The 20,649-nt window shown below is 36.8% G+C and overlaps 1 protein-coding gene across 6 annotated transcripts in view; it reads left to right on the top strand.

The window, feature by feature from the left end:
• PLEKHA7 (pleckstrin homology domain containing A7) overlaps window positions 1–20,649 on the top strand; it is a 145,604-nt gene that overhangs the window by 99,803 nt on the left and 25,152 nt on the right. For 5 of the 6 annotated variants that reach the window (XM_019006967.2, XM_033515370.1, XM_033515373.1 and 2 more), the window contains 6 exons: window positions 425–525; window positions 6,493–6,671; window positions 8,931–9,416; window positions 14,666–15,182; window positions 17,192–17,278; window positions 19,463–19,516. In XM_019006967.2, the coding sequence (XP_018862512.1) occupies window positions 425–525; window positions 6,493–6,671; window positions 8,931–9,416; window positions 14,666–15,182; window positions 17,192–17,278; window positions 19,463–19,516 (1,424 nt within the window). The remainder of the gene's footprint in view (window positions 1–424; window positions 526–6,492; window positions 6,672–8,930; window positions 9,417–14,665; window positions 15,183–17,191; window positions 17,279–19,462; window positions 19,517–20,649) is intronic. The other variant, XM_033515371.1, reaches the window with a different exon arrangement.

The following is a 20,649-nucleotide window of genomic DNA, read 5'->3' as shown; positions in this document are numbered from 1 at the left end:
CCCCCCCCCAATAAAAACCCAGTCTGATTAAGAAAACAAACTTCAATCTTTTTTGTTTAAAATTAAAACATTTTTCTGCACGTATTACTTGTGTTGAGTCATAAGTGAAGTCGCATCAGAAGGGACTTCAGGAAGTGTCCCATCCCAGTGCCTGGTGAAAGCAGGGTCAGGAAAGGAGTCTGCCCAGGTTGCCCAGGGCTTAATCAAGTCGGGCATTGAAAAGCTCCAAGGATGGAGATGCCACTGCTTCTTTTGTAGCCTGTGCCTCTGCTGCTCTCTCCTTGGGAAAATGCTTTTCCTTATAGTCGGTCTGAACCACTGTTCTTTCTATTTAATGCCTGTTTTCTTTGTGTCCATAAAGGAGAATATATTGTTAGCCCACTGAAGAGTGCAGGGAATTAAATTCTACTTTTTTATTCCACAGACAGCAGAGAAGAGTCTGTTCTGGGGAGCATTCCATTGCCTAGTTATGTAATATCTCCAGTTGGACCAGAGGATCGTATAAATCGTAAATTTTCTTTTAAGGTACATTTGCAAAGCTTATCATCTAATCATAGTTTATTTTCATTAGAAAAGCTGCTGATGAAAACATCATCTGTTTTCCTATTTTACTTGTTACTAGTTTTTAAGAGCAGACATGTTTATTGACTGCCTGTTCAAATGTGACATAGCACTTTTTTTTTGCTTACAAATTGACATTCATGTCTGTTATTTCATAAGTGTCCTTAGAGCTTAATGAAGTGTCTCTGAGTAAAGAGCCTGTTTCTAAAATCAGAAATGAGTATTGACAAGTTGTTCCAGTACTGTTTACAAATTGGAAGAAAAGTTGTCTTACTTACTTTGTAATAGGGTACTTGATCTCATAATGGCCTGATGTCTGTTTGGTTTCATTGTGGTTTTTTTAAAAAGAAAAGAATTGACTCAGATCTCACAGTTAGAAAATGACAGCACTTAAGTCATTCTAAGTGGTATGGAGTTTTTAAAGGAAAAAATACTCTTGTTTGATATAGTTTGTGGGTGGTTTTGTGTTTTTTTCTTTTTCTAAAAATAAACATAATTGCATAATTTACAGTTCTAGTCTTTGTTATAAAGGCCCTCAGATATGAATAAAATATATACTTCTTGATAGTGGAAAAAATTAACTCTAAATGATTGTCAAAACTGCAGCACTTAGGCAAAGTTCGGAGACTTCTGTGCCTGTGGCAGATCTAAATTCAAAGCAGAACTTGTTTTTCTATCAAGCAAATCAGTTATGTACTTTAAAAGTAATTTACAAATCAGGTTTTGATCAGGCATACTTTAGGAGATCTAGAAGGAATCAATGTTTAAATATTTTCTGTGCTGAAATTATGAAGAACATCTGACTTTCTCTTGCATTTTGATTTTTTGAGGTGTTTTAAAATTGAGACAGCCTTTTATTACTTTCATTTCTATGTTCAAGTGGATAATGGTTTGAAATTTATTAAACAAATATTAACTTGGGAAATGTGTTTGAAAAAGACCCAGTGTACTTTGTGGAAATGTTTATTGTACTTTTTCAAATGCATTGAGCATGAGTTATCAGTATAAAGCTACAAAGAAATCTTTAAGAAAAACATTTCCCCGCCAGTATTTACTGAGTGTGATTCATAAAGCCCTCTTTTTCTAGAGCCTTTTCCTAGGAGGAAGCATGTATTGAAAGCGGGGATCTCAGTGTACTCTTCTAGGGTTCCCCGCTTTTTATTTTATTCAAATGGTATTTACACACACTCTTAACTCACCACTGTCCAAGTGGAGTGGAATCCATGGTTTGGGTATGGTTAAACCTTTCCAGAAGCAAATGCAGACTTGCCCTGTTCCTTTTAGGATATCACACCTATATGAGCTCTACAAGGTATTTAATCTGAGTCTTTTTCTGAAAATATCATGAGCCAGTAACCTGAGACTTTCAACACAGGGTCATTACTAAAAGGTTGATGTAGATAGGAGGGTGTTGATAGTAAAAGAAAGTTTATGCTAGAAAACTCTGTAAAAAAAATCAGCATTTCATGTATCAGTTTGTCAGGCCAGTTTTAACTCTGCTTTAGGTGTTTGATGATTGACTGCAGGCTGGATGCTGCAGTTTGGTTTTATTTAGACCCAGCTCCAAGGACAGCAGGAGGATTTTGTACGGTTGTACCCTGTCTAACACTGATGTTCAGCGGTCACAGAGTTGGCTGTGGGCACCCCACAGCAGGAGCACACCCATGCTGGCATCCATCACTCAGCAGCCATTACTTTATCTCATCTCTTCAGAGCACCTCGAGACCCAGAGCATAGACGGACATTCTGTCTCTCAGCGTAGCACAGCCAGAAATAGAACACACAAGCAGATTAAAGCCAAAATAAAGATAGGACTTTTTTGCATTTAAAACCTGAATGAGTGGGAGAACGCACTGTGGCATTTTTTACATTTGGCCTATTCTTTTATTGGGATGGTTGTAAGTCTTCTGTTGAGACAGAGGAATTGGCTCCCATTTGAAGTGGCAATAGGTTTGGAAGCTAGGGAAACAGCAAAACTGGAAAAAAATTCAACTCTTTTGTCTGCAAAACCAGAGGAAGGAAATGTGCTAAGCAAATACATGGATGGTTTTTGCATATGATTTGATTAGAGGGAGGCTTGTAAAGCACATGCTGACAGGGGTCTGTCTTAAAGCCTACAAAGTGTTAAAATGTGCATTGTAGGAGTTACTAAAATCCTTTTCCTTTCATCACCTCCTGAGGTCCAGCTTAAATTTTTGTGTTTCTTTGAATGTTTAACAATTACAGGCCTGCAGAACTGCATACAGGCTTTTGAAATGCAATCAAACCCCTTTGAAATATGACAGCATGTGCATTTAATTTTATTTTTTTTTGTTTAGAACCTGTGCTTTTAGGTCTCAATAAAATTTTTGGCTCTTGACAATTTTTTCACTTTATTTGTGCCAAGCAATGTGCTGTGAATATGTGGAAGCCACTGTCACTAAGCTGTGTGTGAACCCAGAACTCAGGATCCTTAGTGCATCCCTAGTTCAGCAGCTCAAATCCTAAAGATATTTAATTAATCTAATTGCTGCTTTTTAAAATAGTTTTTTGTTGGTACCAATATGAATGAGCACAAATTCAGTGTTTAGGTTTTGATGTGGAAAGGCTTGCAAAATATTAATATATAGTTGGAATTGCTGTGATTAACAGAGAAATGTCTGCACTTTGTAGTAATACAATAGGTTTGGACAGGAATAGTATCAGTTTACAGGGGGTCATGTCATCACAGCCTCTTTAGAGGCCGTGTCCTCAAACATGAGAATTATTTTTAATTGGTTTTACTAATGGAAGTATTTGCTCATTGCTTAGACCGCTGAGACCAGGATAAACTTTCTATCTGTTTAATTGATCTCAATGGTTTTAAAAAAAACAAAACAACAACTGTTCCTTTAGTTATCCCTTTGTTCTGTGAATGATGACTTTTCTCTCTTAGGTCTTTTGAACAAGTGGAGGTTAACATAATGGCTGTAGGCATTAGTTACTTTTAGACTTCTAGTACAGTCTTTTGCTAAGTTTTTTTTTGGTGGGCTTTGTTTGTTTGTTTGATTTTTGTTGTTTTGGGGTTTTTTGGTTTTTGTTTTGTTAAGGGTTTTTAGGTTTTGTTTTTTGTTAAACATAAATATTTTAATGATTTTTAACTTGCTTAATTTTTTTGTCCTTGTCTTGTCCTCTTGATATGCTCTTGGGGTTTACTGTCTATTTCTCCTACTGTGCACTATGGGAGAGAGACTGCTTTTCTTCTCAATCTGTCCACATTAAGGCGTCTGAATGCATGAATAGGTACCAATATTATTTTTTCCCTGTTCTGTGTATGGTGAGCATGTGCTGTGTTTTAGGCTTTTTAGTATGCTGTAGCCATCCTAATAGCTTTGGCCTTAAAAAAAAATCCCAAACCCAAAAGGCCTGCTAGCTTCTGTCTGCCAGGAGGGACAGTTACAGGATTTTGGCACAAAGTGGCTTTCTTGCATATAAAACACACTACTAATAAATAACTAAAATAAATTTGAATTTTCCCTTAACTAGTGTTATATATAGTGAACTTCAGGATATTGTGCTTGTTGATAATTGCTTACCATCTCCTCTATCCCTTCTGAGGCTGGGAATGTTTATGGCTGTGAGAACTTCAGTCTCTCAAGAGAGAGTGGTACAGCACAGTTTGCATTTTGATACTGTTCCCACCTGCAGCCTCTTAGGCAGTGCTTGCAGCTGTGTTCAAAGAGAAACCTAAAACACAAGTGGGTTATGTTGATCAGGGCATACAGGTCAATTAAGACAACTGTTAAATTCATTTCTTGTTGTGTATACAGTCTGTGCAGATATTTACCCAAAATTCTGGGTTTTTAAAGAAAGTAAAACCAGTGGATGATTGGGTCCTACTGTATCATCTGTATTGGGACATGCATAGTCTGCTTTGCTGCAGGAGTCGATTCGCTTCTGAAATTTAACACCTTCCATGGGATCACCCTGCTCCTTGAAGGAACTCCATAATCATAAGGTCTCACATTAAAGTCACCATTTTCCTTCATATCTGGAGTTGCCAGTTTTTCGTCTCTTCATGCACTGGATGGTGACTGTAAATTATAATGAATTAATGCTTCTAAATCATATTTGCTTTGAGCATTCTCATGTTCAGAAAATAGAGAAAAAATAAGACAACCCCCAAGAACAACAAAGGAAAACCAAAGAACTCAATCAGGCAAATGTGAATAAAGTCATTTAAAGATCATAAAGATTTCTAAATATGTGATTAGTCAGAGCTATGTTTAATATGTGTTAAGTCCTGTTTTCCTGCATTTAAGATAGGCAGCTAATAGTGGGAATTGAGAAGAAGCCACCTTGTATTCCCTTTTTGACCAATATTGTTGGGAAGTGGAGACTCTTTAGAGCAGGAGAGTCTTGACTTCTTTATGTAACCTTTTCCTTCTCTTCCTTCTCCTCCTCCTCCTTTTTCTAGCTGGCTGTTCTGCTTCAGTCTCCAGTTTTCAAAACAAACTCAGGCTTCCTTGCTTGAGGCACAGAAGGGAAAGGCCACATTTCACACATTCAGGGGAACAGCCTGCCATAGGAGGGGAGGAAATTTTGCACAGAGCTTACTTAAAAGCACTGTAAAATCAAGCACATATTTTGCTCTTTGGAGTTGTTGCTACAAGTCTCTAAGGTCATGGCAATTTGGGAAATGCTAGGTAAACAACTAAAGTTATAATGTTTAGGAAAGGCTGTACTGTATTAAATAGCCTGGGTTTTGTCAAAACTATTGTATTTCTGAAGCCAATCTATGATTGTCTCTTCAATATTTTTTTTAAAAATTTGATTTAGAATAATGAGGGGCAGAGGATTTCATCAGTATAAAAAGACCAATTATTTAGGCAGGATTTGCAAAATACATTTACTCTTTGGAAATAGATGTAGTCAAATTTAAATTTTGTTATAATACTTTTCCTTTTTAAAACACTCTGTGTCAGCAGTATTTAATGTGTCAGCAGCTGTTAGTTTTTGTGTATGATAGCAGGCTTATTTTTATAAAAATAAGTTTAAATTACTAATTTCATTTTAATATCATTGCAAAAGCTTCCAAGCAGAGTATGTTGTCTTCAGTTTTTTTGGAAAGTAAGGAGATGAATCTCTCCCTGCTAATCTGAAGTATTCCAGGACTTAAATGATTTGGTAATATTTATACTATTGCTAATACAAATGTGGATGAGATCTGATTAAATTCAACTAGCCTAGAATTATAAAGATATTCCATATTGAATCCATTTGAATATTGAATATATTTATAGAGAAATTGCCTAGTACCTCTAGTTTTCAGTGGAATTTCATGGAGTATTTTAGTGCGCAGAGACAATTGTCAATATTTTGTATGTTGTGATAATTCCATCAGTATTTACTAACTTTTATCAGTAAGTCTTGTGACTTTGCAGCTAATACACGTTCAAGTGCACGCTTTAACCAGAAGATCTTAACATGCATTATAATCAGTTCTTAAATTAGCAGTTTAATTGCTTAAAATGTAAGATTTTTGTCTGTGCTTTGTCTGAATAAATTTCTTTATCAATTGAGTTAGGAAAAAATTACTTGCTACTAATGCACGTCTCATTGGGAATTTCTTAAATTAATTTAGTATAGGGATTTCTTCAATTTGTTTAGTATAGTATTTATGGCAAATGAAATGTGTTAATTAAAAAAAAAAGAAAGAAAAGCTGAAATTTCCCACTGTGAAAATCAGAAGCACCAGACTTTCAGCTTAATAATTCTAGAAAGAGGCAAAAGAATTTCTGTAAAACTTGGAGGGCCTTGTGAGTTTACTGCACTTACAGCCCATTGTGGCACTGATAATTCACCCCAAATTCAAGAAACAGTAAAGAAATCTGAAAAGTTGTTCTTAAGTTAATTTTTGGGGAGAAAAGGTGAAAGAGCTGTCTGACTTCTATTTCTTCTTTTTTCTTCCAGGCTGTTCACACAGGTATGCGGGCATATATTTATAACAAGAATTCTGTCATTGGCTCTCAGGCAGAGCACACAGGGATGCGGACGTACTACTTCAGTGCTGACACCCAGGAGGACATGAACGCCTGGATCCGGGCTATGAACCAGGCTGCTCTCATGCAGACACGCTCCTCGCTCAAGAGGCAAGTTCCACTCAGAAGCTATTAAAGAAAAATAGAATGTATCTTACAGAAATCACACCCGTGGTGATATCTGACACTGCTGTTGTTGGTAGATATGTGCATAAAACTCTTTCACATTTGAAAGAAATAATTATTTTTAATTTGTATTCTGTTGCAAAATAGTTAACTAATATTAATTAAGAAGTCACGGTGTTCGGTATTTGTGTATGCATGCAAGTTGTGTGCCTGCATTTAGTGGCCTGGATTAATTTCTCTCTATATATAATATATTAGGGAATTTCAGGTAAAAAGTTCCAGTTTCTGCTGGCAAATTCATACAACTGCAGCAGCCAATTTGCAGCCTTTGGGAGAGAGAAATAAAAGAGATAGAACAGAAATTTGATGAGTTGTTTCGAATGAGTGTTTAGAACTAGGATTGACATACAGTTAAGGGAGAAAAGAATGCTAAAGATGAGTAAATCATAGGTGCATAGAGTTAATGGATATCAACTGATTTATGCAGGTATGAGCTGATAATGAACAAAATCAACTGTGCCAAAATGTACGCTTCCAGTTTCTTCCTTTTCTTTAAACTGGAGTAGCCTTCTTGATGTTTTGGCTTTGTAACATGATTCTTTCCCTACTCCTCCATGTGAAGGAAGGTTCATTCCATTGTTCTGTGGGTGAGGATTGAAATGAATGTTATGGTGCAGTTTCTCTTAGTATCTCACACTGCTTTCTTCTGGCCAGTCAAATATAAACAAAGGATCAACATCTCTTCCAGAGCTTATGATATATATATAGATAGATGTGGCAGCGGCCTCAGGGGAGACAAAGAGTTACATTGTCCCACCCCAAACCCCTTGTGAAGGGCGGCCCAGGTGCTCTGATTGGGATTCAGTCCCTGGGGGGTTCTCCCTTGCTGTGTTTCTAATGGTTCCTGACCCTCAACTCCACCCTCAAAGGTGGGGACCCTCAAGAGTTCTGTCCCTCAAAAACCCCTGCTGTGCCTCTGTTCAGAGCTCTCTCTTATGGACCTGACTTTGTTCCCATGCTGAATAAATGGTTTCATGAACGAGAACCCGTCTCGTTGGTGTTTGATGCTGGTCCCCAAAATCCTGCTGCTTCCCTGGACAAGATCCTGAAGTTGCTGGCTGCAACAGATAGATAGATAGATACATAGATATAGATACGTATTGATATATATAAAACTTACATGTATATCTTATCATATATATAGGCTCTTCCAGCCTATATGGTATCATGTTAAGACTTTCTAGATTTAATTTAAATTTCAAGAAAAAACCTGGTGTTTCTTTATCTTCTGTGTAAGGACAGGAATAATAGAAAAACTGGGGAAGTCTGCCACATTAGAAGTATTGATCCAATGTCCTTACTCCTAAGTAGACTATTCTTTTTTAATCAGACTGAAGTGAAAACAATTTTGTCGTGGCATTACTCAGCATTTACTTTCCATAAAGCTTTAAGGAAGCTGAACTTAGGGTCAGAGATGAGTTTCTACCCTGAGATCAGTGAGAACTGATTACATTGTGAGAGAAAAAGAAGTTGTTGAGAAGCTTATTGTTCTAAGGAGATGAAGAAAATTGCAAATGAAGTATGTTATTTGTCAAAAGCAACATGAAACTTTTAGAATCCTCACTCATTTTATAGTGTATTCAAATTTTAGTGTCAAGATTTCTGATGTTATTAAGGTAATGAGGTAAATAAGTAAACTACTGTGCACTGCAGCATGGAGCAATTTTTTCTTCAGGAGTAGCTCTCCAATAGAAATTCCGTGGGCAATAGTACTGACTTAAATGTAGATATTGCTCTGTCCTCTGGGTCAGAAGTGACTAGTGCCTGAGGCATTTACAAAGATATGAAAGACTTTTATATTATTTTGCCATGAGCATTTGGCAGCTTAGTTTTGGGTTTTTGGCTTTCAGTGTTTCCTAGGATAGGAAGATTTTTTTATTTACAGCTTTTTTGTACATAATCTTGTGTTGCACACTTCTTTCATACAATACTAGTATTTTCAGTCATTTTTACAGGTGTATGTAAGTAATTTCTGCTTCCTTGACAGCACGATAAAGGTAACTTTTGTCTAACTGGGATAGCAACTGAATTTTGCTGAGCATATTTATCATAATGTGTCAAATGTATCACAGTCTGCAGACAGTGATTTTGTGGGTATCCTTTGTAAGAGAGCAACAAGACCACACCAACTTTTCACAATTAAACAAGTGTTCATTATTGATACAAATTTTCTTTTCTTTTCAGGGAAACTGAAAAAGTGGATCAGCAAGCTGTTCCCCAAGTCAATCATGTGGATGCCTGCAAAGAGTGTGTGAAGGCAGAGATTACAGACACAAAAGAAAGTTACCAGAAATCAGCTGAAATGCTTGGATACGATAAGCGTGAAGAGATAAGAAGAGAAAAGGAGGAGGAGGAGCGTTACATCCACAGGAAGGAAACTCTGGAAACCAAAAAGGGGCAGGCTAAGCATGCATTAACAGAAGCTGATCCATTATTTTCGGATTTAAGGAATGCATCGTGGTCCCAAGTAGCTCAGCCTCAGCCAGCTGAGAAGAACGGAACACTTCCTAGCTCAATAAGTATGAATGCTGGCCTAGTGGAGCAGAATGGTACTGGCTCATATAAAAGAGGCTTTGTTCCCAGAACAAATCCAGATAAGCAGTTTCAAAGGAAAAGTAACATGGCTCAAGTGGAGCACTGGGTAAAAGTCCAGAAAGGAGATACAAAAAGGTTGGTAATAGGCCCATCTTTAACTAGATGGCCAAGTGGCACTTTCTTAAATTAAAGGAAAATGTGTGTTAATAATACCTTTGGTGCATTTCAGAACAATATTTTACAGAGACACTATGTAAGAAAATGTACTTTTTTCCTTCAGTGCAGAATGGTATTTTTCAGGCATTTATCTGCTGGTAAAGCCAGTATGGGATTGACTAATCAAATCTCTTTAATGTTGTCACAGTATTGCAAACAGAAAAGTGAGATTAATGTGCTGTTTTATTTACCTTCTTTTAATCACTGTGGATGCTTAAAACTTGTTAAATTTGCTTAAATTTTGAAGAGCCAGAAAGTGAAGTGCAATCCTCAGTTAGCCCTTACTCATAAACAATTACACAATATAAATTACAGGTAATTGTTTGCTTTCCACTTGAAAAAGTAAAGATTGCTCATTACTTTCCTTCTCTCTTCTGATCTTGTTCCAAGAATCCATTCACTCCTCTTTATCAGATCATTTCACTCAGAGTCATAGTGTGTGTATCACATATTGAAAGGTCTCCATATATTCATTTAGTTAAGGAAGAGGTCCAGGATTCTTTTTTCCATTTTCTGTCTCTGAAAATTACATAAATAGTACCAATAGATGAAATGCACACTGAAATGCCTTTGTAGTTTGAAAATCTCATAATTGTTTTGCTTTCAAAGATTAAGTACCAGTTGGAAAATGAAGTGATGAATATGCGCATCTGTTCAGAATGTCACCTTGTGTCAAGTGGCAGGAAAAACAGTTGGGCTTGATGCTACTTGTGAGGATTTTTCAAATATGCTTATTCTACTGAATTAGTGTTTTATAAATCTGCTCAAATCTAATTATAGTATAAACAAACAAGAGACATTGGCATGTGGTTTTTAGGATGGAGAAAACACTTTGGGCATTTTTAAAATGCTTTTCTAAGCTCACTTGTATATTTGGAGCCAGTAAGAAGTTCAAGGCTTGCTAACTTTGCATGGAAGTCCATTCTTCTACTCTTGTCTTTGAAATTACCCTTGAAGAAGCTTTTTTGCTTTTTTATATTATTTAATGTTCTTTTAGACTGCTAAAGTCAATTATCTTCCATCTTTTTTGTTTGGATATCAATCAGGACTTCCCAAAAGAATATAAGTTTAATGAAAAAAGTAGTTGGTAAGTTAGTTCTTATTACATACATTGACTTGCTTGAAATAATACAGAAAATGATAGAACTAATGAGCTAATGCTTAAAAAGCTTCTGCTGATGCTTTTTACATCAGAACTCCTGGCAGCGACAGGCTTGACTGATAGCTAAATAAGTATGGTTTTCTTCCTAATTTCTTCTTCCAGTAAATTAACTTTAGGGGTGTGTATCAGGTACAGTGTTAAGATAGTGTTGTTGCAGGTGCCAGGCTTTGTTCTAGAAGAAACCAGTTACTTCAGCTGGAGCTGCTAAATATTCAGTGAAAAAAAAGATAGAAATATATATATATATCTATGTGTATCTGTTTCTAGATTTAGCTCTGTATCTGCATATGCATATCTCTAAAAATGTCTATTTTGGCTCAGTTGACCTTGTTTTCTTTGTCTTTTCCTGACAAATGCCATTATATTCTCTGCATTCAGAATAAATTGCATGTTACCTTCCCAAAGATTAATAGAGTCATCTTTTAAATGGCACCTTTTCTCCTAGCTTGCTGAGGTTGCTGCAGTGTAGTCAAATGATAGATGGAAGCGGAGTGTTAGTTGTCAAATATCTTCCTGATTGCATGGCATAGAAATTTACACTAGAGATGGTAATTTGATTGACTTCCTGTTTTGATTTTAGTGAGTAGTAGTAGAAGACCACTTAATTTTTTAAAGCTCCACATTGATTGTTATTCCAGCTGAAACGTTACAAGTAGAAAACCTCTGAGGATTCAGAAGCTGGATAATTCTTCAACGCAGAATGAGTAGTTTTATTTGTTTCCTGGCTCAGGTGTGTACAGATGCACTGCTTGCCTGGAAGTTGATTATGACAAGAAAGAACCCTTCCAGCTAAAGGGTGCACACAAATACTGAAGTTGTTCATATGACTGCTTGTAGGAATGGCACCTTTTTTAGGTGCCATCTTTAGATCTTTCAAACAGAAGTTTTACTTCCCCTTTTAATAAAGCACTCAGTTTGTCGAGTTGTAAATGTTGGAGATCCACCTCTCTTAGTGACCTCTCAGCTGCACTCCAGTGACATCCAGTGTAGCCATCTAATCCCACTCTGGTTTTAGCAAATGGGAATACCTGCTTTGGTAAGATTCATGCCAACTTTTCACAGAGATCTCAAGAACTGGAAGAAAGTTTGAAAGGAGGCTTTCAGGAAGTTTTTGGTTTAAGTAATTAGAGGTCAAGGTCAGGACCATCAAATGGCAGCTGTTCAGAAATTGTTAGATTTTGATCTGGTTCCAGTGCCTGCATAAACTTAGTCAATGCATAATTATGAATAATTTGCTATTTCTTACAGTTTATTTGCATTTTAAAAATATATAAATCGAATTAAGCTTAGTATTTCCCCACTAGATGCAGTCATTTTGAGATACTTCCTTGCAAACAGTGTTGAAACCTTTCTTGTTATGTAGAACTTTCTCTTCCTTCCTGATTTGCTTAAGGAAGAGACATTGCTTGTCTTTGTTAGCTTCTGTGCATTCCCATGAATTGGCACAGTGTTTCTAATAATAGTACTTGTTGTCTTTTGAACATCTATCTTCTCTTTTTACAATAACTTCTGTGTGGTTTCTTCCCATTGCAGACCTTGAATGATTTTCATAGCCAATAGTCGTATAATATGATATCAGGCCATTTATTCACTCTTTAATGTCTGCTTTCCTTTTTATATTCTCTATACCTCATTACCAATTCCCAAGAACAACTGCTTTTGCTCGCTTTTGCTCTTAATCTCAGAAAGTAAATAGTCCATGGTCCTTTGTGGACATTGTTCTTTATGTAGAAATCAGTGTGTTGTCTCAGTGCCTATTTTTAAATGATGCAAATTATCTCTAAGCATCTCAAACCTTGTGTGGTAGAGATGCCACCAGCGTAAAGCTTGTCATTTCAGCTTGAGGTTTCTCCCTACTTAAGATACTGAGAAAACACAATGTGCCTGTATGTAGGCAGTTGCCTCCAAAGTTCAGCTCTGAATATGACTTTCCCTGTGCAATGTTACACACATTCAACTTTGTTCTCTTTTTATAGCAGGCTGAAGTATTGCATGAAACGGGCTCATATCAGCTGCTGCATGTACTGCTTTCAAAATAACAGATTTTAGCTCTTAGAAAAATATATCCTTTTCTAGAAGGAAGGCATGATTCCCCTTGCCCCCCAAAAAGCTCATGTTGTCTTTGTCGTCAGGTTGGTTTTGCCTTTGAAGCCTCCAATCTTGGTGACTTCATTGACTGCCACCAATTCCAGCTGATCTTAATACTCTGCCTTTTGATGTCCAGTTAGAAAATAATCACACACAGGTTATTTGCGACATCTGGTAGTTTGCTTATGCCTTCATGACGTCTCCGTTAAATGTGGGTATAGGAGTGGTCAAAATCTCTTGTGTTTTTCCAGAGAAAATCACCAAAGGAATCTGAGAATCATAGAGAAATCACCAAAGGAATCTGTCTTAGCTTTATGCCTGCCTCAGTCCTTTTGAAGCATTATCCACTCCAAGAATTCTCAGTTCTTACTGCTATCTGGAGAAAATACATTTCTAACGCATGATTTTTATGTGGAAAAAATTGGCAGCAAGGTACAGGACATTCAAAGTACACATGGTGAAATGAATTAGAGAATTAAAAGATGTTCCATGACCACTGTATGCTGGTCTTTGAGTTGCCTGTGTTCATATTACCTGCCTGCTTTAACCTTCACCCTGAAATTCAAAGCAATGTCAAGATTTTGTGGTATGAGAGAGCAGACCCTTTATAGATTTGTAGTCCTCCAGGCAGTGCAGGGCTGTTATTCTGCTTGCTGGCATGAGGAATTATGCATCCTCTTGAGAGTATCGATATTTCAAGGCAGTCCAACAGTGCCAGATCCTGCAAGTAAAAAGAGATGTTGGTAGCTACTGAACAGCAGTTATTGGTAGCAATTCTTTCCTCCTTGCTTCAGTTTTTCTTGGATTCTGAACAAAGATGTTCTTTTCCATCCTGGCCTTTCTTTCATGTGGAATTCCTGCATTTTCCAAACCATGAGGTCTCCCCCTCACACAGAGAGTGGAACTTATGAAGTGAAGTGATGAAAACATGCTCAGAGTTTCTTTGCAGGGTTTTGTGCTGGGCTTGTTTTTACAATTTGGGGTTTTTTGTGTTGATGCTTCATAGCAAGCCCAGCAGAATGTTTTTCTCTTTGGAGATTATGAGTGAGTGGGCAGATGACTGCAAGTACAAGACCCCCAGATGTTTGGCTGAAGAATCAGAAATTAGACAGGCAGGCTCTTATGCATGAGGCTACAGAAAGATTTTGACTTCAGAGCAGGAGAGGGAGCTAACTAGACCTTGTCAAAACTTTTGCCAGTTCTGTCTTAGCGCTACCTATTAAAATATCTAGTTTGTGCAGTTTAAGTGTTTTATGGGTGCAGTACAAAAGCCAGGATGTACTACCACGTTTTGTATTCTAATTTGTCAATGACCTTTTTGTAAAAAGTCTCAGGTTGCTCAAATCACTAGAACTAGTAGCATTAGGTGAAAGTAAATCACACAGACCTGGGGACTTTGAGCAGTTTCTTACAATTTTCTTTATTTTTGCTTCATTCATATGAACAAAAACTATCTGAGATATTCCGGGATTGATGAGATTTCTTCTTGCTTTTAAAGGTATTTATATTAAACAAGCATTTGTTTTCGTAAACTGCACCACCTAGTGGTGAGCAGGCTTTCTGTGAAAACGAGTATTTTAATTTACAGATTGACTCGATAAACATGACAATAATTCCTTTCTTTATGTTCTTAACTTTCTTTTTAGTCTAAGTACATAATGCTGCAGTTCCTTAAGTTTGTTTCTAGTGGTTCATCCTAAATTAAATTGCTAAATTAAAATCCTGTACAGTGTAATGTTTGTGTGCAGGATAGATGTCATTAATATTGCTTTATTAATATTTCTGTAAATTCTTTTAATATGTCTACTATATGTCTTCTAGTTCCTGTGCTTATGTCAGTAGAGGTATTTTTTTTAACAGTCACTCCCACTCATCAGTGTGTGCTAAAATTTAGAGTTTTCTTCCCTTTGTTTTACAGCCTGACATCTGATCAGACTCTTACACGTCAGGGTCCCAATCCTCCTTTTCCTGAAAACTATCACACTTTGCCAAAGAATACCAGGCAGCCTTCAGGGAGCTCACCACCACCAAACCGCAATTTGCCGAGTGACTACAAATATGCACAAGATCGTGTAAGCCACTTGAAGATGTCCCAGGAGGAAAGGAAAGCAAATAAGGATGGAACTGTTTGGCAGCTGTATGAGTGGCAGCAGAGACAGCAGTTCAAACATGGAAGCCCCACGGCCCCACTTTATGCAGGTTCTTCAGACTTTATTGATCGTGCTAAGTCAAAAAGTTCATTAGATGTTCCCCGATCAATATCTGTTCCGCCCTCTCCATCTGATATTCCTCCACCTGGACCTCCAAAAAACTTTCTCCCACGAAGACCACATACTCCTGCAGAAAGGCTCACAGTTAAACCATCTGATGAGAGACAGACTGTGGATGTTCCTTTTGCTGGATCCCCTAGGAAGGCACGGAATCGTGCTGTAAAGGTTTGTATCCATTTAACTGATTGCAAACCATTCTACATGTGGTGTCATGTATGGGGAGTTTATTTAGTCGTGATTCATTGCATCTTTCCTTGTGTATGAAAGATCATGTAAGTTGTAAAAGCTAATACAAGGAATAATCTTCTCCTCAAACTCTTGCCATTCTGATCAGATTTATTAACTTTTGTTGGTTAGGAAAGGAAAATTGGCACATCACACATGTTTGGAGTACTTTAATAAAAAACTGGAAGGCATATGCTTACATGTATAAAGTATACAGATGGTAGTATTTTAATAGAGAGTATAATGGCAAGAATATAAAACTCAGCAGAATAGAATCTTCCTTGAATATTTGTTTTTGCTTGTGCCTTTGTGTTTACTGTGCCTGCTTTTTCTACATGTTTTGCTGTTGTAGTCTTACAGCTGCTTCTGCTTTTGGTTATGGCAAACCCCATATTATTATTATAGTAAAATTTATTATTTTTCATGCATTTAATAGTTCAGGTCCATTGCAGAGTCTTTAGCATTGGGCTAAACAAAATCAAAAACCGTTGATCTGAAACTTCAACCTTCTGCATAGTTTCAGTGTGGATATTTTTGGAGGGACTCTTGTACCCTCTTATCCAGTGGTGGCAGAGGTTTCGCTGTTTGGTACTCCATATGGCTCTGCTTGCCTAAGGAATTTGGGGAAATTCGTATTGAATCAGTGGAGGACTGACTTGTCTTGGTTGATCTGGAAAAATTGGTATTGAAAGCCTCTGTATTCACTTAATTCTTTGACCTCAGCCATGGACTCTGATAGGGAAAGTGTTTGCAAACAGAGAGACTTGTAAATCCAGATACCCTGTATGAGTTTAGGACCACGACTTAAGGCTGCAACTTCATGCACAGTTTACATCTTTTTCCTGTTCTATATGTGGCATAGCTGTTGGGTGTCTTTCAGCATTTATAGGTTTATAATATTCTGTCAGGGAGTGAAATAGTCTAGTGATTTGCCACACTGGAAATTAGTATTTTTTTAACTCCTGATTGTATTCTACCACACATTAGTTTCTCCGTATTTAAGCTGAAGGAACATTACATGCTTACAAAGGCATGTACAGCAGTCTTTTCCTTTCCTGTGCAATATAAGTGCAGAAATTTTAAGCTTTCTATAGCATCTTGGCTTTACCAATATCGGGAAACACAGTTCCTCATTGCTAAAACTTCTCTGTGGAACTTCTGTGAAAGTTTTTATAGAAAATGCTCATGTTTTTCTGTGTAAGCACATAGCATCATTCTGCATTTAAATGTGTATGTCTGCAGAAATCTGTGATACTCCACACTCCCTGTACTGCTTTATTAAATTACATCCAGTTGCACTTAAAAAAACATGAGGCAGGCGAGGCAAAACAAAACAGCATTCAGTGAAATTCAGAGACAGGAATAAAAATAAACTGAGACATTTAGTCTGCCTTGAAGAAAGCCGTAGAAGGTTGGCTTTAAGAGAAAGATGAAAAGAGTGTGCAGTAGGCTTCCATACTGTAATCAGAAAGGGGCAGTTCAAGAAAGATGATTAAAAAGCTCCTTGCTATTAATGGAAGCCACTGCCACAAGGTGTCAGTCATGTCAGTAGCTTCATGTTGCCTGGCTAAAAGAGAGCATTCACACTTGTTACTATGTGCTGTACAAGGCTGCTGTTGGAGGGCATCATCCAACCAAATCTTTTTCTGGGAGACATTGGGTGAGGGTCAACTTTCTAAACTCTTTTTTTATTTGCTGGAAGCTACATTGCATGTTTTGCTGAAGCATCTCATACTGCCACAATCTGATGTTCTGCCTAGCATCACAGGTGCTGCATTTGTATTTGTTCATTCATAAGTTTTTAATCATGGAGCTGGCCCATGAGTGTTACCCTGATCTAAGATTTCAGATAGAAAATCTGTGGCAGAAGTGCAGACTGAATTTGCCCTCAGGTGCAATGCAGCTGCTACTTGACACAATCCTTATGTTGTGGCTGTGGCTTCTTGCAGAGCTCCACTCACCTGGATCGCCGCTCCATGCCTGCCATGGGCTACATGACACACACGGTGAGCGCACCCAGCTTGCACGGCAAGTCGGTAAGTGCAGAGCATGACTCCTCTTGTGTCCTTTAAAATCCATAGTTCTTAATCTTAACTTTATTAGTTAAAGCATAAAGAACTCAAATGAGAACTTAATCTTAACCCAGTAAATCCTATAGGACTTTTGCTTTTATCTGCAATATGAACAGGGGTGAGCTGTCTGTTATTACAGGATTCAAGTTCTATTATGTTTATTTGACCAAATGCAGAGTTAATGAAATAATTGCTTAGTCATGTCAAGTAACTGCTTTCTGGGCACTGAGGTGAAAATTGTAATTATAGTTCCTCTCCCTGAAGACTGCTAATTTCCTCTTTACAATGTGTCTAAATACCTGCAGCCTGAAGAGCTAACATTGCTTCTCATTCGATTAAGGAGACATCAGGCTAAGTTGGCTAGTATAAGAAATTACACAATCGCTCAATTACTGCAGCACTTGCCAACTAATTCCACCTATCAGGTCAGCTGCTGCGTGGCTCATCTGTGACATTTTGTGACTCTGCAAATGCTTCATTAGTGGCATGCTTGAGTCTGTGCTTCCTTGCCCATTCTTTGGTATTTTACAGTGCCCAGGTCGTTCGGTTTTTCTTTGCTTACAGTATTTGCTATAGAAGATGAGCGTTTTTAAGTTACAGGGTGCCAGTGCATCTGTTTCAAAGTGTCTACTTCCTTTTTATACTGTGTACTTATACTATTTCTGAAAATGCTGCATCTTCAGAAATGTGGGTTAAAATACTGTATAAGTTCATTCTAAAGCAAAACCATTTCTTTGTGCTGCTTTCATGGTGGGGTTGGCTTCCTGCACCACATACTGCATCACCTGCAAACTGAAATGCATCAGCCAGTCTGTACCTTTGTATGAGCTTGTAACTGTGTCAGTTCTGCAGGTGAACACTGGTTCATAAAAGCTCAGGAACATCTTGGATCATCTACAGTGCTCTTAATTGCACTGGTGTTACAAAACTTGTAAATGTGAAATCAAACAGAAATATACTCACAGAACTCTCTGGTTCCTGTTAGAGCCTCAAAAATGGAGCCACCTGGGAATAAAATCAGGTGACTCTTCTTGGAATTGATTAAGGCTTTGGCCTTAAACTAAAGCATTTTTCTTAAATTGAAGAAGTTTCATTTACTGATTACCTCACCTACAGAACAGTTGCACTAAGATGGGTGGTAATAACAGTGGTTTCTCCAAAAATGGGCAGACTTCCTAGTCTAAAGTCATCAGCCATCTTACAAGCTGATCTGACAAGAATTGTAAGTGAACACCTCTAAAGAAATGCAAGTGTGATCTGTTGATTTTATACGTTTTTTTCTAACTACACTTTTCATTGGCCCAAAACTAGAGAAAAGGTAGTGTTTTTCTTTTATTCTGAAGTTAATTGCACCCAGGATATGAAATGCTAACAAAATAGCAGTTAAAATTCTAGTAAGTTTTTGGCATTTTGGCTAACTACAAGTAGCACATTTGCAACAGTTAAACTTTATTTTATATTTCAAATATCCTCTTTCAAGAGAGGAGAAATAACTTTGTTGACTTCTGTGCATGTTTTCCTTGAAGGGACTATAATAAAGATGTTGCTAGATGAGTGTAACTATAAAATTAAGCTGATAGCAGTCACAGGTGAGGCAATGAGAAACAAGGATTATCTTGAATGTTGTTACTTAAAAGACAAAATGAATTATCTAATCATATAAGTGAGATATTTTTCAGAATTTTATTCACAAAACTTATTTCATACTTTCCCTGAATAAAGGCATTAATATATTAAAATGCGTAGTATTTTAGTGATATATGATGTCTTCTAGTTATGTCTGACATTCAGTCACGCCACTAACTTTTTCAGTGAAGAGCTGGTCAGTGGAAATTGATCTTGAAAAAATAGCTTTTGAAAATGTATTGGTTTAGGTAGTTCTGTGTCCTATTAGAGATGGAAACAAAAATCTAGATGTTTGGAGGGGGTATAATGAAGTAGTAATACTGTTGGAAAATATTTTGCCCATTTTTTAGTTGTAAATAGCAATATACTGGTGGAGCAAGTGTGCTTTTTTATGTGCTCCTACTCCATTATTTTGTTCTCTATTCCATCTGTTTTCTTGTATATAGCAAATTGAACTATTCTGCAATAGTTTCAAATATTCATATATATTGCGCTGTTTTTTCCCTATGTACTTATCTGAAGGCGGATGACACTTATATCCAGTTGAAAAAGGATCTGGAGTATTTGGATCTAAAGGTAAGATTTTAGACAAGTCTGCTTCTTTTTTTATTTTTTTTTTTCAATCCAGATGTCTTTATTGTATCATCTTTGTTCCTTCAAATTTTAAATAACTTTCTAGTCTGAGATAGAAACTGTCCTTTGCCTATGTTGTGCTTAGAATATTGAGTGTCTTTTTAGTAGTGACTATACAATTAAAGTGCAGACTCAGGAAATGTGGTTGCTTTAGTTTGTAAGAATGACTTGTGTTGCTGGTACTGAGATGAATGATAGGGGGGTTTAGGGAAATCAGATAAAAAACAGATTGAAAATGTTTCCCTGCTGTAGCATTAGTACCAATATGAAAAACACCTCTAAGTTAAAACTCATGTTCTCTTAATCCAGCTTTTCTCTTTTAAATCTTCTTAAACTGACTTTTCCCTTGTTTGTATAATGTGCCATATGTTCTTGTGAAAATATGATTAATTACCACTGTCATTGTTTTCATGTTATTACAGCTGTAAGTTTTCAAATGCACCCATTCATCCATCCATCCATAGATAGAATCTGATCAAGTAATGTTAGGAGGTATTTCTTTTTTAAAAAATAATTAAATATGATACTGAGGGTCCTATCATCTGTCTAAATGACTGCTGTGTCTGGTACACTTGATGGTTGGCAACTTGAAAGCAAATCTAGAATTCTTAATATCAGATTTTGAGGGAAAAGGAAATCCAGAAAAAAGATATAATTGTTACACTTAGCAAAGTAGTTTGCCACTTTCTGTGGTATGTAGGTTGTCTTGCCATATATAAATCAAGTGGTGTTCCTGAAAATCAAGGTGAAGTTAAATTTGACACCTAGTTGTCTGTCTGGTTTGCATGTACAGAGCTCACTGATGCCATGGGGTGTTGCCTGTGAGCTAACTTGCATCTATGAGAATGTGTATTTCAGTCTTATCTGATGACTGAAGTCCTGAATATATAACCAAATATATAAATGGAAAATATTCGTAATACATACTATGCATACATGTAGTACTATATATGTATAAAGATAAGATATTTAGCATATAATATATGTATGATGTATATGTAGTCTAAATGATCGAATATGTAAACTGAATTAAGTTTGAATTATTAATATACAAATTTAAAAATGGTTGGACACAT

Source organism: Parus major, chromosome 5 (genome assembly GCF_001522545.3).
Source record: "Parus major isolate Abel chromosome 5, Parus_major1.1, whole genome shotgun sequence".
In the NCBI taxonomy this organism is placed as follows: Eukaryota; Metazoa; Chordata; class Aves; order Passeriformes; family Paridae; genus Parus; species Parus major.
The sequence above is the reverse complement of the archived record's forward strand: the minus strand, read 5'-3'. Positions and strand labels throughout refer to the sequence as shown.